This window comes from Blennius ocellaris, assembly GCF_963422515.1.
Source record: "Blennius ocellaris genome assembly, chromosome: 8".
NCBI classification, from domain to species: Eukaryota; Metazoa; Chordata; class Actinopteri; order Blenniiformes; family Blenniidae; genus Blennius; species Blennius ocellaris.
The window spans coordinates 6,849,280-6,867,369 of NC_137657.1; the positions used below are offsets into that span (position 1 = coordinate 6,849,280).

General features: G+C 43.4%; 1 protein-coding gene across 1 annotated transcript; it reads left to right on the forward strand.

Annotated features, from left to right (window-relative positions):
- Positions 1–10: 10 nt before the first annotated feature.
- hormad1 (HORMA domain containing 1) lies at positions 11–6,615 on the forward strand (the record flags this gene model as incomplete). The annotated part of the gene is made up of 13 exons (XM_080501294.1): positions 11–43; positions 507–651; positions 748–811; positions 1,229–1,265; positions 1,607–1,627; positions 1,778–1,804; positions 1,897–1,964; positions 2,334–2,482; positions 3,632–3,789; positions 3,871–3,945; positions 4,538–4,612; positions 5,496–5,579; positions 6,523–6,615. 13 exons carry the CDS (start codon positions 11–13, stop codon positions 6,613–6,615), a joined length of 1,029 nt encoding a protein of 342 aa, XP_080357420.1.
- Positions 6,616–18,090: the final 11,475 nt, after the last annotated feature.

Here is an 18,090-nt window from a genome sequence, read left to right on the forward strand (position 1 = left end):
CTCCACAGAAATGACGACTGCACAACAAAAGAGGACCTCACAGGTAAAATTAGGTTGGATTGTACAATAGATGCAATAAATGCTATTTTATTAACAAACATTTTTATTGCATTTTTAGTTCAATAAAAAAATCTGAGAGACATTAAAGGTATCCAGTATGGTTATATATAGATGGATGGATTGATTTCTCAGGCATGTTGGTATCTAGAAGCAGGGTAGTTTCAACAAATGCAGTATAGTTCTGCTTAAGTTTAACACATATTCTCGAGTAACAAACCTAAATATCGCCACATTCATGATAGCATATCCGTACTAATAAAATATGTTGAGGTGCACCTTGGGGGGCAGTTGATTAGTTAACCTTAGAATAAACATATGCTGCTTTAAAGCACTCATTGGGGTCCCAAAAAAACATCCGGAAAAGTATAGTAAACCCATAATTAAGCATATTTTTACTGTGTCTCTGCATTGAGATTTAAGCTCTTGCTGTCTGTGGGCCTGTGCAGGACACTCAGCTGGCTCCGGCCCAGGTGGTCACAGAGCAGCAGTCCTTGGTCGTCATCAAGAAGCTTCTGGCCATCGCCGTGTCCGGCATCACATACCTGCGAGGTATTTTCCCAGGAAAGGCTTACGGGAAGAAATATGTCGAAGGTTAGATTACCTCTCACTCTGCTCATGACATCGACTGTCAGGTTAGCGGTGTTTACAGCGATGGATTCCTACCTCGCTTTCATTTTCTTCCACCAGATCAAAAAGTGATGATCCTCCGAGAGGAGCACAGCTGCCCCGGTGCCATTCAGATCCTTCAGTGGTGAGGGGGAGTGACTGGTGCCCATTTGTGGGTGAAACGTGGGAGAAGTTGATTCTCGTTTGCACGTTTTATTCCTGTGAAAACGCTAAACTTACTTTGGGTTTTGGTTTTCTGACAGCGGTGCTCCAAGCCACCTGTAAAGTTCCACTTTAAAAAACCAAAACTACACCATTTTCACAATTTCTGCCATTTGTTTGCAAAGGGACATTATTTTCAAGATGTTTCTTTGTAAACACAAAACTTTTCTGGAAAGAAAACTATGCGTTTTCACTTGAAACATCCTGTCAATGGGGCCTATCAGTCATACATGTTCATCTGATTTTGATTCCAGGCTGACCAAAACTGTGCAATCAGGGTGGAAACATATATGATATTTTGTGTATTACATTTTTAATAAGCTTTTATTCCTCTTCCCAGGATGCAGGGCTGCTTCGAGGCCATCCAGAAGAAATATGTGAGCGTTCAATCTTTTTTATTCTCCAAAACATTTGTAATATCTACATATTCTGATATTTAAAAACAAGGACATTTGGAATCTACTACAAGCAGTATAACACAATGCACTTTTATGTCATTTTGTGACATCACACGTACAATTAAACAGGTAAATCTCAGCTATAAGAATAGGGTAGCATTTTTTTATTACACCAACTCAAATCCTCGAGCCACATTTCAGACAAAAGCTTACAGAATCAGCTCAGTTTTAAAAGATTAAGGGTGTTGTGAACAAATAATGTACATCTTTAGTTACATTTTCTTTTTTGTCTTCATGTGTGACTATTTCCTTCTTTAAAGCTGCGGAAAGTCGTCATGTCTGTGAGTATTTACTTATGTTTTATGGCCTTTCATTTCAAATATTCAACACAAATGCAGATATTTTACAAAATGTATGTTTCTCTCTGCTGTTCTCAGTATTTCACAAACATTCATCATGCTAATATTTGTCATTGTGGAAATTCTTTTCAGATTTCTACTGACCCCGATAATCCCCAGGTAATCCTCACTTTGTCTTTGTCAGCGCTGAGATGTTGAACAAACACACACAGGCATTCTGCTTACACCTCTTGTCTTTGCTTCTATTTCAGAAAGTGACTGAGATTTACCAATTCAAGATCCAATATTTAGCTGGAGTGGCACTCATGGACTTTGAAAGGTGGCTAATTGTTATTATTATTATTATTATTGTTATTATTATTATTATTATTATTATATATTTGTCAGTCAAAGCTTGAGCTAACTTGACAAAATAGTTTGATTTCTTTATTTTTCAAATTGCAAATGTTTCAAATGTACCATATTTTGATATTTTAAACCTCTGGCATCTTTAAATAATCTCAACATAATGCATGCTGTTGATAACAGTTTGTCAAATAATGCACACCTCAACATGAACAATCTGCATTTTCTTGCTGTATTTCTTCTTCTTCTTCTTCTTCTTCTTCTTCTTCTTCTTCTTCTTCTTCTTCTTCTTCTTCTTCTTCTTCTTCTTCTTCTTCTTCTTCTTCTTCTTCGTTAATACCAGTAACAGCAACAGCAAAGTGTCGATGTCCAGCGGAAACACAAAGAAAGCCAGCATCCTGCTGGTCAGAAAACTCTACACACTGATGCAGAATCTGGGTCCGCTGCCAGACAGTGTCTGTCTCAACATGAAGCTGGCTTACTACGATGATGGTGAGGAACACACACACACACACACACACACACACACACGTTTTTTTTCTCCTCCTTTAGCTTCTTGTCAACTCTCTGTTTTTAATTTCTCCCCCATCCCAAACTACCTGATAAAAATCAATTATTATTACGAGACCTGGCGTCACAGGGATCGCAATGTGAATAATCAATAGCTGCATTCGTTTGGCCACATTAGAGGTGAGCGGAGAAAAAAAGAAAAGAGGAACCTAGAAATGATGAGAATATTGGTAGAAATTAACACTGGTGTGAACTCTCCATATTGACGCGCACAGCGTGAGGGAGGGAGGTGTTATCCTGCGCGTAACTGGGTAAATATGGATGATCTGTCTCATCTGGTCTGTTATGCAACATTAAAAAAATAACGATTTGAAATGATGCAAAATGAGCTTTTATGGTCTTTTTTTTGTTGTTTTTCCCCGACTTCAAAATGCTTTAAATGAACACAAATCAGCACGTATGTGCATGAATAAACACGTTGTCCATCTGCAGTCGTCATAAAGCAGGAAGGGAGAGCAGTGACCTGGCTTCAGGTCACTGCTTTATCCACCTAAGGATTGTTTTTAGTTCATCTACCTTGACGAATACTGTTCAAAATGTCAAGCTTTCAAAACAAGCCACTTTGTGTTATTGAGGTCTGTTTACCGACACGTTCACAATGAGCTTCAGTGTTTCCATCCACTGCTGTACGCAGAGATACCAGCCACAAAAACAAACTCTTATACACACTTTTTTTTTTTTTTTTTTTTTGTAAGACGTGAAATTGATGGGAGGGAGATTAACTGGCTCGTCTATGCTCGTTGCTCGCAAACACCCATAATGCAACAGCTAAAGAAGTTATTGATACATATTGTATTTTCCACCAGAAAGTTTCATTGTAATTCGCTTTGTTTTTTTTAAAGATTGTACAAATTTTCAGTCGTAATTGTTTGGTTTTGTGAAAATATAGACATTTTCATCACATATACTCTGCAGCACAACCAAGAAACACTTTAGTTTAGCTCTAAAGGTTGTTATGACACTATTCCACCAGTCCAGGTCACTCAAGAGGTGAAATTAGGCTGAATGTGTCCCCTGGATTAAAAGTCTGGTCCATTTCGGCCTTTTTTTTTTGTGTGTGTCTATTTTCAGTGACTCCTTGGGACTACCAGCCGCCGGGCTTTAAGGAAGCTGATAGTGGGACTATGGCGTTTGAGGTGGAGCCCCTCAGAATGGCCATGGGCGAGGTGTTGACTCCGTTCCACTCCCTGAAGCTGGACATGACCACCGAGAGACACAGACTGGACCAGGTGAACGTGGCGGCGGCTCCATTCTCCCGCACTCTGTAATCCTCCACGAGCCAGAAAGCTTGACTCTCTCGATGTTTGCAGGTGAACAACAGCGCCAGTCCGACGGGCCAGTGGGTGATGGAGGTGGGCGAGGAAGAAGAGGAAGACTCCACGCAGGTCGCTGCACAAACAGCTCACACAGAAAACAGCTTTTTTCTTCTCCTCGGCAGCGTGATCATGAGGTCACTCATGCAGCACGCACTCCCCGCTCGCGGAACATCGCAATTTCACACGAGGAATTTCTCGAAACTTGATGAAACGCTGTCAGACGGGGATTTTCTTTCTATTTACAATCAAAACACGTCAAAATAGCAAAGGCCCACGGAGAGATACATATACAATCCTATTGATTACATATGGAATTTGACACCAGCTTTACAGGATAAAAGAAGAGTGTGGTGGGAAAAATACATAAATAAAGAACAAAAATGACAAAGACCAGAAGATAAATGAACAGCAGGAGAATAGATTTAAGTTCAAATAGGCTTGAAATGGACTGAATAGTTTCTGAACGTGAGGATTGGGTTCAGGCTCCAGTCCTGTGTCATGTTCACTTCATCAGCAGCGTCCAATGAAACGTCCTGCGAATGCCGACGCGGCTGCAGGTCACGTGTCCCGAGTCATTGTGTGTTATCAGCGGCAGTTTGCTGTTGTGTGTCGACATCTTCCAATCCTGTTGTCCAGATAAGATGTTTGAACCTTTTTTTAGAGTCATGCGCCTGAAGCTGTGGAGGAGGCCGATAACGCCAAGGCTGACCTCGATAACACCGGCAAGTATTCCCTTGTAACTTCTTCAAAGTCCACTCCGGCTTCAGCGTTTGCGTCGCAGTGTTTGTGGTTCGGGGGGGGGGGGGTCTCCAGGTCGCCGGTCCATCGCAGTGCAAACACACAGAGACACTTATGTTTACTCTGATTACCCTGCAGCCACCTCTGAGCTTCTTCTTCTTCTTCTTTTTTTTTAACTTTCCCACCCACATTTACCAAGTCACAATTGAAAACGCCTGCATGCACGGGGAGAAGATGTGAACTGCACGCCGACAGGTTTGAGCGCTGACTGAATTCAATGTGTGTTTTCCTTTTCTTAGAAATTCAAGAAGTCCAGATGAAAAGCAAAACACAGATGAAATACGCAGAGGTAAGTGCGACTCGGGCCCCGTTTCCATGACGATGTCTCAAGTGAAAAACACGCCGTTGTTGCATTTTCATTTTGGAAAAGTTTCACGTTTACGCGGCAACGCTTTGAAGACAATGTCTGTTTCCGTGGAAACAAAGAGAAATGCTTTTTAATTGAAGCCAAACACATGCAGCTGACAATAATCTGCGATAAACATTAACTAGAGCTACGCTCGGTAGAGCGAGATCTTCGCCAACGCCACATTTGTCTGCAGAACCCAGTTAGCATCGCCAGCACGATGGCCGTTAGCCATGAAGAGCCTCTCCCATCCGATTTGTATGGCACATTGGTTCGCAGTTTTTGGGGATTTCTTCGGAAGACGGAAGGACAAGAGACTTAAATTTCGTTATTATTGCATTGATGGTTTGCCTGGTTTTGAATGACTAGTTTCTAGTTTGTAGTCTACCGTCGACTTTGTGTCCACATGACGCTCAAACCACTTCGAGAGTGTTTTAGTGATTCCCGGCGTTACCGACCATCTGTCCCCCCTCAGATGAAGGCGGCGGTGACGACGACCTCCGACGTGGAGCGGGACGTGAAGAGGACCAGGAGTGGACGCATCATCAAGTCCACGGTGGTCAGTCACACACCTCACAACCCAGAGCGCTCATCTTTTTATCACTCCTGCTTCTGAGAGCCGACGGGATGTTAAACACCGAGAGTTCATAACCATGCTGTTTGTGTGTGTGTGTGTGTGTGCGTGCGTGCATGCGTGTGTGTGCGTGTACATAACAACATGTGGCCTGTCCATCCGAATGTCTGTGTATTATTTATTTATTTATTGAACAAGATAACCCCTCGCTATGTCGCATCTCGTTTGCAAGGGTGTCCTAATTGAAGCATCTCAAAACAAAATAACAATTAAAAAAATAAGCAAAATGGCAAAACATTGATTGAAGGACGTAATACATCATGTTGAGCATTGTTGATGTTTACAGTAGGGATGTACGATAAACATCGGTGTCACACTGTTTAGTCTGATAATATAATTTTTTTAATATAACCCTAACATGATCCAATAATAAATTTCCATCATTGCCTTGATTTTGCTCATTTCCAGTTTGTTTGCTTGCTCAGTGACGGGGGGTGGGGGGGGGGGATTATCGTGCATCTATAGTTTATAGTGTATCTTACTCCAGACACTTCTGTGTGGCTTCATTATTAATGAAACAAAGCAACAGCACTAACTAGTGGCCAGGCAGGCTCACTACATCTTTTCTCAAGTCAAGTAAACAGCTTTTCTGTTAAAAAAAAAAACCTCTGCATTTTCACTTACAACTATAATGTCAAAATAGTGTTTGTGTGACTAAATTATGTAGCAGCTTTAAATTCAGCCTGAAAAAAAAAAGACAGCTGATGAAGAGACAGATGTTTGTGTTGCTGACAGATTGAGCAGATTTCTGAGATTAACATGCGTAGGAGCAGATGAGTCAGCGCTGATCGTTGCGGTTTGCCAGAGTGGGACGAGGCTCTTAAAAATATCATGCCTCGCTCTCATTTCCATCCTTCCATCCCTTCAGGTTTCTGGATTTAACGTTCCCAACAGCCAGGAGACGAACAACACCGCGTCCAAGAAACGCAAACTGAGCGAGCCCAAAAAACGTCACGTGTAGCGGGCAAACGCGACGTCACATCAGATATCTCTGCTCACGATTTACGTTCCTCACTGAGTTTTAAGCTGCTTTTTGTTTCCGACATGCGGTTGTATAAGAGTGTCGTTACGGTTCAGTGTTTTTTTTTTTTACTGTGGTATATGAAGAAAACTGTGTTTTGTTTTTGAGTCTGAGTTCATTTTAAGATTGACTTGATTAAACGTGATTTCAAACGTGAATAAAACATGAAGGTTCGTCCAACGAGTGTGTGTGTGTGTCATCTGTTAAAGTCACGATCGGAGCAGCGGGTGGAGGATAAAGATCGTCAACAGTAGAGTGGAGGCGTTGTTGAGGCAAACACCGAGGACGATATGCTGCTGCTAAAATAAAATTGTTGCACTTGCATTATTTGAAATATTTAGTGTTAAAGTCAATTTACCTCGGTGCAGTTTGATCCCAAGTGTTAAATAATAGCATTATAATATTAAAAACACACCTGGCAAGCTAAACGCATGTCTCTGTGTTCGTAATAACAATCCAATTTGATCGTCTGTCCGTTGCCCGTCCGTGTTCTCCTGCTGTTAGTTTGTAGTGTGATTTAATTCCAAAAAAAACCCCAGTGACAACCGGACATTTTTGGTGTTTCTTTTCTTCTTCTAAACATATTTAATGGGGGTTTTTGTTTGTAATTTGCAGCAAAGCAAACACTAAGATATTGTTGCATGCAGGAAAACGGCCACCCAGCCCCCCTTTACTTTCCCCATTTAAACATTTTTTTAGAACAATATAAATGAGATCAACAAAACAAGTAAAATCACAATTGTTTTTTTGTTTTTTTTAAACTACATATGTCTTCAAACGCATAAAACATTTGGCCTCATATAGCTGGAACTCAAAAATACAGTCATATCACGATCTGGTCATCTGAATTGATTCAAATACTGACTAAAATGCGCCCCCCAGTGGTCAAATATGTTGCACTTACTGTCATAATTTCACACACATTTCGGGCCGGGTTGGTCTCCGGCAGGTCGGCTCCTTTCTTTTCGCTCGACACCCCAGAAGTAAAGCAATGCTCCATTTCTACAAGCTGAATCCTCGTCTGCTTGATTTTCAATATTAAACTATTCCGCTTCCAATCCGTAGCGATGGTTTCAGGACGAAGATAGAAAAAAAAAAACAAACAACCTTCTCCGTCGTCTTTGAATAGACCCCGAAATGCCACTATTTGCATGCGAGGTGCCTTAAATGAAGCTGTTAAGTGAAAGTGGATTATATCTGTACACAGTGACCTTTGGGCCCAGATAAAGGCCCATCAGCAGCCTCCCGCCCGGCAAGCTGTGTGTTTTTAATCTCCCATTGTTTTTCCCAGAGAGAGGGACATTTGCTGATAGACTGCCTTAACCCACTGCCGATCAATACTGCAGGAAGCCTTTGTGATGCATATCCAAGCAGCCCCCCCCCCCCCCCTGCCTCCCCGCGTCTGCAGCAGGCCAGAGGGAGGCAGAGACAGAGAGACTCCATCAAATCAGACGCCCGCTTCCTTAACGCCGCCATTGTCTTGTCTCGGTCGTCACGTTTATTTCATAGTCTCTTGTGTTTTTATGGACATTTCTGAAAACGGAGACGCGTAAAAGCGGAGTGGACGGGGGAAAATCCATGGCGGACAATACCCACTCACCGATGTGCTGCCGCTCTTTATGAGCTGTGAAATGAATCAGGGTTTACCTAACCCTCGGCGCCTGGCTCCACCGGCATTTTACAACACTTTCCTTTTTTTTTCTTCTTCATTTTAGTAGCAGGGGGTTCTCTAGATATTGATGTGATCAAATTTAGTGACGGCAAAGACTCCTTCGCAGGTGTATTCATGCTGTGGAGAGAACCAGACGCTATATGGACGCTACAGCTGTGCCTTATCGCAACAGTGAAATGATAAAGTGTGCCCAAAGGACAAAAAAAATGTGCCCATTGGTTTGGAAAATAAAAATAAGTGTACATTGAAAAACGCACGCATTGAGGCATTGTCTTGTGTGGCACCTGGAGGAGTTAATCTCTGGAGATTAAGATGAGACTGTAGAGCGTTGTAGTAGAAAATGAAAAGGGAAAAAGCAGTTTGAAGTGTACTGGTGTGGTATGATCCCAAAAATCTAAAGATATAGGGGGAGAGAGAGCGAGATAGAGGGAGAGAGAGAGAGGGGGAAAAAAAAGAAAATCTAAATCGCAATTATACTTGGCCTCGGTCGTCAATCCTTCACTCGGATCCCGGGACTCTACATCATTTCTGTACACACACGTCTCCCCAGAAATGAATTCTGAAATTAAATTCAGGGACACACGTCCAGCGGCCGGTGTTAACAGATCAATCAGCTGGTCAAACAGCGGGAGGGGCCCACCGGACGCCTCTGCAGGCCAATCACAGACCCCGGGTCCGGTCTCCCCGAGTCGATAGCCGAGGTCCGAGACCGCCGGCGTGCACGGTCAAGGCAAGACACACCGACAGGCTGATGGACGGACAGCCGCAGTCCATCCCAGCGCCCGGCGTAGATTAAAGAGAGCTTCTGTGAGCCTGTAGTCGCGCTGCGGTGATTGTGCCTGCAGGGCCTGTAGGCCCCAGAGGGGGGCTGGGCTTTGCAGCGGGGGGAGGGGGCGAGGGATGGACTGGACATACAGCCCAGGGACCGTGACCCCGCTGACCTTGCCAGAAGGGCAGCAAATGCTTCCGAGCTGATTAGCGCTTCCCCAGCAGTGGAGCCCGCTCAGCGTTAGCCCTCTAGGAATCTATAAAACGCCCCGTCTGAAAATGTTTTGGGGTCAGAAACAATGAAAAAAAAAAAAAAGAGAGAATACAATCAAGGTGAAACGAGCATAAAATCAATCAGAGAACATTTTCATGCTGTTTAACAGATAAAACGTCAACGCCGTGTTGTGCCGCGAGGTCAAACGCAGCATGTACACTCATTTTATTTCATCCTCACACACGTTTAATGTACTTTTTCATTGTTTAATTTGTTGTTAAGTCTGTTTCCATGTGGTTTGTGAACCACCCTCAGTAACGAAATTCTTCATTCCATCAAATATTTAGCACATATGACACAGCATTTGAAAAAATATAATACTTTCTAACTGTAATTTGCACTTGCAAAGTAGATTTTCCGAAGGTCAAGCAGCATTTTACACTTTTTCTTAATATGATTTTGTAACATATAAAAATTCAAGAGCATTTCATAATAAATGAATGAAGGTCAGGGCTTGTGCGCTACTCGTGCATTACCATGTCTACATACATTTTATTAAAAAAATTTTCGCAGTATGGAGTAACTTAGCAGGGACCGAATATACTAAATGGCCACAAGAGGGCGATAAGCAGCCGTGCTTTTGTCTGCCGGTGCGAGGCCTCCATAAATAACTCCCGGCACCTCGTGTCATGACAGGAAGGCATCTTCCTTCTCATGCACGCCTTAATCAGCTCGTACAGTTGGCCTCCGCTCGGCGCACAATTTAAAAAGCATGCGATCCTCCTGAACAGCCAACACAAGGCTATTCAACTTGTCTTTTGAGAGATACCGCAGTGGAGTCAACGGTATTGATCCGAACGGGGGGGAGTGATAAAAGGAGGGGAGGCCGAGAGCAGGTGGTGGTGGGATTTAGTCGCACACCGTGCGTGTATGGTCAGCGCTGGCGAGCGGCGAGGGGACCAACACCTACTTCCAAGCAGATGCTCAAAGCAATGGGATGTACCCCCATTGTGATCAGAGTGGACAGCTGAATTGTTTACCACCAAAGGGCCCTTTTCTTCGGTGGCAGGCCCGCGCACAATGGGGCCCCCGCCGCACTGACACACTGAGGGTTTCTGCAAGGGGTGGGGGTGTGTGGAGGAAGGGGGGGGGGGGGGGGGGGGGGTCAGTGCGTGTGCGGCGTGTACTAGGGGGTTTGTAGTGTGAGTCTTGTGTCCGGACTCGGGTTTTTTTTTCTTCTCTTTTTTCTTTTTCTGTGCTCATATGGACCTTACTGCACCCCTCCTCCTCCCCCCTCTCCACAAAGCCCCCCTAAAGCTACCGCAGGGCAGGGGTTTAAATGTCACGCTTGGCCATCAGAGCGCCCAGCCCCCGGCTCGTGTCTCCAGGGGGAAAGCACGCCAAGAGACAGGGTGAGGGAGAGAGGAGAGCTGAGGGGAGGGAGACACTTGCCCTTGCCCCATTGTCCATTACGATAGGCATGAGCTGCTAACTGACTCCAAATCAAGTGTATCCTCTCACCACGCGCCCGAGCCTTGTCCTGCTCCTGCTCAAACACAAAGGCCCCTCTGTGTTTTTAGCTTCTTCTTTTTTTTTCCAGCCATCCGTAGGTGAATAGCGGCTTTGGTCATGGTATGTTTGACAGAGCGGCTTAAATTCAGCTGGCCACCGGGCCCAATGATAAACACGGTTTGTCATCCCGAGACGCCCGGGACCCGTCCGCATCGCACTCCGGCGAGCTCTTACGTGACCAAAATCAATGCTAACTTTTTTTTTTGCGTGGGGTCACATAGGAGGGACTGTTTAGCCCTGAGAGCGAGCGGAGGGGGAAGACGCAGGGTGACAGGGCGTCGGGCTTGAAATACAAGTACAGGACGGAATATACGAGCGGCCGGCCAACTTTATCCCAGCCCAAGGTCTCCGCCCATACTTTACACACACACACACACACACAAAGATTGAGTGTTTTATGTATCTATTTGTTCAAAATAGTGGCACACTTGACCTTGAGGCAAGATGTGTGTGCTTTGCCGCTCGGCCCGGGAATCATCCCTCCTGTCAGGGACGGGAGGGAGTGACCTTGAACCGCCGAGGCGCAGGCGTAGCTGAGTGCACAAACTCATTTAACTCTGGGGTTTGTTATCGACATGCTGTAATCGTTAACATTATGGATGATGAATAACTACTGACGGCCTTATACCTGTGCAATACGTCGCCGTGCCAGCGTCCGGCTCGGGGTCCGGCGGTGGCAGAGCTGACGGTCAGGTGACTGGAAGGCCACATTACTTAAGACTTGTTTTTCCACCCAGTCACAGCGACAACTCATCAAGAGCGCCGGCAAAGCACAGCGAGGTGCTTAAGGACATAGATCACTTCTGTGCTTTATGCCTTTCTTTCCTTTCCACCTCCCCCCCCCCCCCCCTTTTTTTTTAAGCACTCATACCTCTATGTGTACTCAGGAACACTTAACCTCTAGCATCAGCTGTTCAGGCATCTACACTGGTTTTTTTGTTGTTGTTGGTTTTTTTTTTTTAACTCTTGACTTTGTATTGATTGTTCTTAAATGGTTGAGTTTACTGTAGTTTCTGAAAAACACAGAAAATAGACAAAGCAAAGCCGATGGACAAACGCTGCCTGAGCTGGAGGCGTGAATTTAGGATTTGGGCTTTTCAAGGAGGAAACAAGAGAATTAGGCGACCAGAATGAAGTGATATTCTTGTAACCTGACAGTGAATTGAAAGTTTTCTTACATTTATCTTCATGGTGATATCATTTCCAGTTGCTAAATTAAAAAACACAAAACAAAACACATTCATTTTATATATGTCTGATTGTAGCCCAGATGAATAGTATTTTAATCTGATTGAAATGTTGTATACTTTCATAATATCATTAAATCTCAAACTTTGTGGGCTGATAGCACCTAAAGACTCGTATTTCTATAAATAAAAATATATCTGTTGTTTCTATTTTCCACAAATCGATTATTCATTTTTTGTCTATTTCAGTCAGCTGGAACTTTTTTAATGTCTGAATTTATTATTCACATAAATGCAAGTACGAGTCAAATTGTTTCCAAATGGAACTTACTATATTTATTTATAGAGCGTTTCACACAGCCATGGCTGAAAACAAAGTGTTGTACACAAGGAGAGAGAATTAAAACATATAGGATTAAAAAAATAAAATAAAATAGGAGATAAAACTATAAAATGCAGCTGAAACAGGAATAAAAAGACTAAAAGAGAATTCCAAAAACCATATAAGCAATAAAACAATTAAAATTACATCACTTTCTGGGTAGAAATTCGGTGAGTAAAAGTATGTTTTAAAAGTGGACAGAATAAGAGGAACTAACTATTAATTGTTCACAAGTAAATACAATTTACTTCCAAATAGTTTCAATCGATCAAAATCCTGCATCAACTTTTTAAAAGGTTTTTACAGAAAATCTAATTACCTTCATGCTTCTGTAACTTTTTTAGAGGGTAAATGTTGAAGACACATTCAATATAAAGCAGTTGATGGGTGTAGTTTTATTAGAACTCTTATATTATCTGGTGTCTTTTGCAGCTTTGGAAATTTGCTTGAAAACTTAAGTTTTATAAATAAAAAAAAAATTACTTTATTAAAAGTATTAGTGCAGGTTAACAGTGTGGATTTATTTTATATTTTATGGTTGGAGAGAGAGAGAGAGACAGAGAGAGAGAGAGAGAGAGAGAGAGAGAGCTTCAATATAACAGTTTTTTTTTTTTTTTAATAGTTATAATATTAAAAGTACTATAAAGCTCCGATAACAAACGCGTGACACGCTGGTTCATAACATGTGCAAAGCAGAAAGCTCTAATTCACTGCTTTCATGTAGTGTTTTATTTATTTATTTATTTATTTACTTTCTAGATATCATAAATGGTTATGAGGAGTATACATGCCAGATCCTGTCAGTTCTGTCAGGATGGGAATATACGGCCCGGGTTAATGAGGCTGTGTCTTACATTACTCATGTCGCTTTATATAAGTACACATTATTATTTATTAAGTCTCACTTGACTAAACAGTGAAGGTGAAAAGCTTTTTTTTTTTTTTTAAACACGCTGCAATCCATTAGGAGGATGTTAGATTGCTGCATTTGCTAATGATTGTCTTGTGATTCCACCTCTGAAAGCTTGTTTTTGGAACTGATGCTGAATTAACAAAGTACTTCATGGTGCAACGCTGCAGGCAGATAAACAAAACTATGGAGAAAATTCTCAGGCAATGTATCCGTCAAACTTGAAGTACAGTAAAAAAAAAACAAACAAAAAAAAAACAAACCCAAAACAAAACAACAACAAAACTGAATGCAAAACCAGGTCACTGCTGTCTGGCAACATTTCACAAGTTGCCCAGAAGTTTTCCATGGCACTGAATGTACATTTCGTATACAATAATTCAGTTTTCACACATCAGGTCCACAGTTTGACCACATACACAATGTGCCGGAGGGGAAAAGTAAAAAGTTTGGTAGTTTTTCCCTCCCATTCTCTTTCTCTCTCTCTCTCCCTCTCTCTCTCTCTCCCTCTCTCTCTCTCTCTCTCCCTCCGACAGCCTCGGGACTTTGACTTCTGCCCTGCCAGTGTTTTCCTCCTCTCCAGGCTTTGAGGGCTTTTCATCTCGCCAAGGTGCAAGGGCAGCCACTTCTCTCCTCTCCCAGCCATTTTCCTCCCGTCCGCCATGCACATACTCATGTGGATTTCCAATTCAGCTATAGCGTGAGATTAGCAGTCCCCCCCCCCACCACCCCTCGCCCCCCCAAGGCTGGCTTAAGACGGCAGGGCAGGCATGCAGCAGTGTTGGTGGGATGCATGCGGGGGAGATTCTCCCCCAAGACTTATTTGAGGCCACTGCGGATTCTGTGGAAACACACATGTGCTTGTTTTTGGATGAGCCGCGTTGTGAAGTGTCAATTTGCCAGTCGGCTTGATGGCCACACATATAGATCGCTGTGCGCCTCGTGAGAAGGATGGGAATTCAAAAACAGCTCGTTTGTTGACACGCCACAGCTTCATTTCTAATCAGCTGAGAGAATGAAGTGAAACAGTAAGGCTCTGTCATCTTCTTCGCCGATGATGAAGTTTGACCTGCTGAACCTGAGTTTACCTGAAGATCTTTTCTTTACGCACTCAATGCAGGGTTGGGATTTAACAGCAATAATGAAATGTACATTCGTTCTAAAACGAAAACCAACTGTTTTGATTAATGTATTTTAGTTTAAATTTTAAATATTGTTTCTAACATTTCACTTAACTCATTAGAAAAACACATTTTAGTTTGGGGGCCACATGCAGCCCAAATTAATCATGAGTGGGCTGGACCAGTAAACTAGAGCCATAATAACCTTTAAAGTTAAACTTTAAAGGTTTTCTTTGTTGTGGTGTAGAGTATACGTGATGAAAATGTCAATGTTTTCACAAAACCAAATAGTTACGACCAAATATGATTACAATCTCAACATAAAGTCAATTTTAATGAAACCTTCTGGTGCAAAATACAGTTGAAAGTCCCAAAAACTGTTGCATTATTACTGTTACATTAGTTAGTTATGCATCACTGATATCTCAGCTCGGGTCGAAAGTTGAAATATTGTTTTTTTTTTTTTTAGAAAATGAATGTCTTCGTTTCAATCTTTACAATTTGCTTGGTGGTTTGTCTGAATCTGAGCCTCTTGTGGGCCAGTTTTGATTTTGACCTACGGGCTTTATGTTAGACATCCCTGATTTAGACATATTGGATTTGTGGTTCTGGAAACTGAAAACATACAAAAAACACCTTATGTAAGGTCAGAGTCCTCATCCAGTGAACAGTTTCACTAATTTCAGGACCAATGCAGAATTATTTTCCCCCAAATACAATAAATGCATATGATTATCTATAGTACAATGGACAATAGAAGGTTTTTACAACACTCCCATTCCAAATTGCAGCGGAACGTCGCAGGAACGAAAACCTTAGACATCAGCAACAGACATACGGGTTGGAAAACGTTGCTCTCGTCTAACGTATACGTCGTAATCTACGGCGACACATTATTCAGCAAAGCTCAACAGGCTTTCGCGTGGCTCCACATTTGTCAGGCTACAACGGAAGGACATTCAAGCCATTTGGCCACAAACCACCAACAAGCCCATCAGACAGTAGCGCCCGTTACAACTGACCCGTAACATGTGGCCCGAGTACAACTAAATTGTGGCTGAATTATTGATACAGTGGCGTCGGCCGCTTTGCAAGTGGGGGCATGAAAGGGAGCCAACTTGGGAATGGTCTGCTAATTTTATATGGGCGCCTCAGGGCACATTCCTCCCAGTGAAGACCAAACATATTGACATATGTGTGTAGGGGGAGAGACTGTATATAATGTAGGCCTGTGCTGAAGGAGAAAAATGGACAATGCAACTCTCCTTATAGACTTGCCCTCAGTCTACATGTGTTCTGTCATTCATTTTTCTGTAAATATGGCGATAAAACCCCAGAAATCTGAGCGGCCAAGTGATGCATGCACGGAGAACTTGGCAGCTCTGAGTAAAAATGTATGCAATATCCTCTCGTGTTTTTTTTTTTTTTCTTCTCCCCTCTCCTTCAGATTGCTCCTCTGAAATCATTACAGCTAAACCGTCTGTTTCACATTCATTTGTCAGTGTAATATCAATACTGTACGGAGAAACGGTGAGATGAATTGTGATGTACGAGATCAAGTCGTTTAGAAGAGGGTATACCGGGGGTGGGGGGGTGTAGCTAAGCCAAGGTTGTTGACCGTCAGCGAGCCGCCCGGCTAATTTCTCCAGAAGTGTCCAAAAGCCTTTGTGTCCTCAGTGCACTTTTATTTCCACCTCTCTTGGAATTGTGATGACCGTGCCTCGGGGCGACAGAGACACCTTGAGGAGTGCCCACCTTTAAATCCGCTGCTCCATGACTTCAACCATGACCCCTCGCTGGAGGGATCCCTCAGGCGAGATTTAAACGAGCTCCCCCAGGTCCGCTGCGGCTCCTCTATTCATCGTCACGTTTTTAAAGACATGAATCGGCCCTCTCTGATGGTTAATTGTAAATGGTACTTGAATTAGGAAAAAAATAATAATAATAAAAGAGAGATTTAAAGTATCTGATATCAGGGAAAGACTTGGGCAAATCTGAAACGACATGTGCATGAACGACAGGAGGAAAAGGAACATATTGAAGTGATTGTGACAGAAAGATGAAGGAATGCTGGTGGCCATGTTTATTTCTCTCCCTCCATTTATTTATGAGAGCTAAAAACAAAACGAGCATTTTTGCTGCATTTACATGTCATCCGACGAGACGTTTTTCCCCCCGTTCTTATTTTGTCTTTTTCTGTAAATACTATCACTTCCATTTTTACAATACCTCTCTCTCTCTCTTTCTCTCTCTCTCTCTCTCTCTTTTGCTATTATGGAGGACGAATGGCGAGAAAAGCATACAATATACAGGCTATTGATCCACGCCCGTCACTGCAGAAAAAAAGTCGGTACAGGGGGCGGGGGGGTTGGGGTGGGTGGGTGTGGGGGGGGGACGGAGGGGGACTGGACACAGCGATCGATAACCTACTCTATCAGCCGTTTCCATGGCAACCGGTCGAGCAAGGACAGAGGGCTGCCATGCATTTTGCACCTGTCTATTTCATATACCTATCGTGATAATGAAAGTGTCAGGGAAATGAATGCAAAGGTGACGTTAGGCTCCAACCCAGTGTCGACTCCCACAATTAAAGAAATTACATAGAGGTTAATAGCTCGCTGGGAAGAAGGGGTGAAAAATGGGAGGCCGGGCAGCGGACTGGCGTCGGACTTTGGTGACCTCCTTCGCTTTGCTGGTTGAAGGACGGTCAGAAAACTAGGCTGCATATCCTCGTGTCTGGCTTGTTTTGGGTTTTTTCTTTTTTTTTTTTTTTTGGTGGGGGGCTTTTTTTTGGCAGGGATGACAGTTGAATTCAGTAGTTTTCTGACATGGGAGTCAGGGCCTCTTTTGTGGTTGACCCCAATTTGGAGGTCGAGCAAACATGATCAATGTGCTCGCCATTAGCTCGCCATGAGGCACAAGAGTGGTGAAATATCGCCGCGTAGATCCAGAAAGAGAAGAGACGGAGGCAGACAAGGAGAGTGGGAGTGGTGCTGTGGTCTGGGCTTTTTCTTCTGCTCAAAGCCCAACAGGCTGAGCCAGACAGACTGTCAGGGGAACTTGACACCCAGACGATCGCCGGCTCTCCGTCTGTCTGACTGTGGTGGGCATTGAACTTCCAACCCCCTTTTGAACGGGAGGCTTGTTGGCTCCAGAGCCGCGGAGCTGAGACGGGTCGGCCCTAAGTGAGGAGGATGGATATCATGATCTGGGCCCCCGTGTTGATCATGTGCCGTATTGATCTCCAATCGAAACTACTGCTGAAAACGCAGGATTGAGAGTGAGAGAGAGCAGCAGAAGAGAGTGGGAGGGAAGGCAATCAGCTGTGGCTTCTCGCCACGGTCAGCGCCCCGGTATCGGGCTGTTGTGGTTTGCGACGTTGCCGCAGAGGAGGAAGCGGCGGTTTTTTTTTTCTCATGTCGCCAAATGCAGCAAAAGCAAAACACTGAGTGTTGCGTGCATTTCTACGTTCCTCTCGGGCTATTTTCATTGAAGCGACAGTCATGAATGACAAATTCGCAAACCGCTGTGGATTTGCTTGAGTGGCGGCAGAGAGAAATCCAAGCATGGACACAGCGTGTCGGCGTGT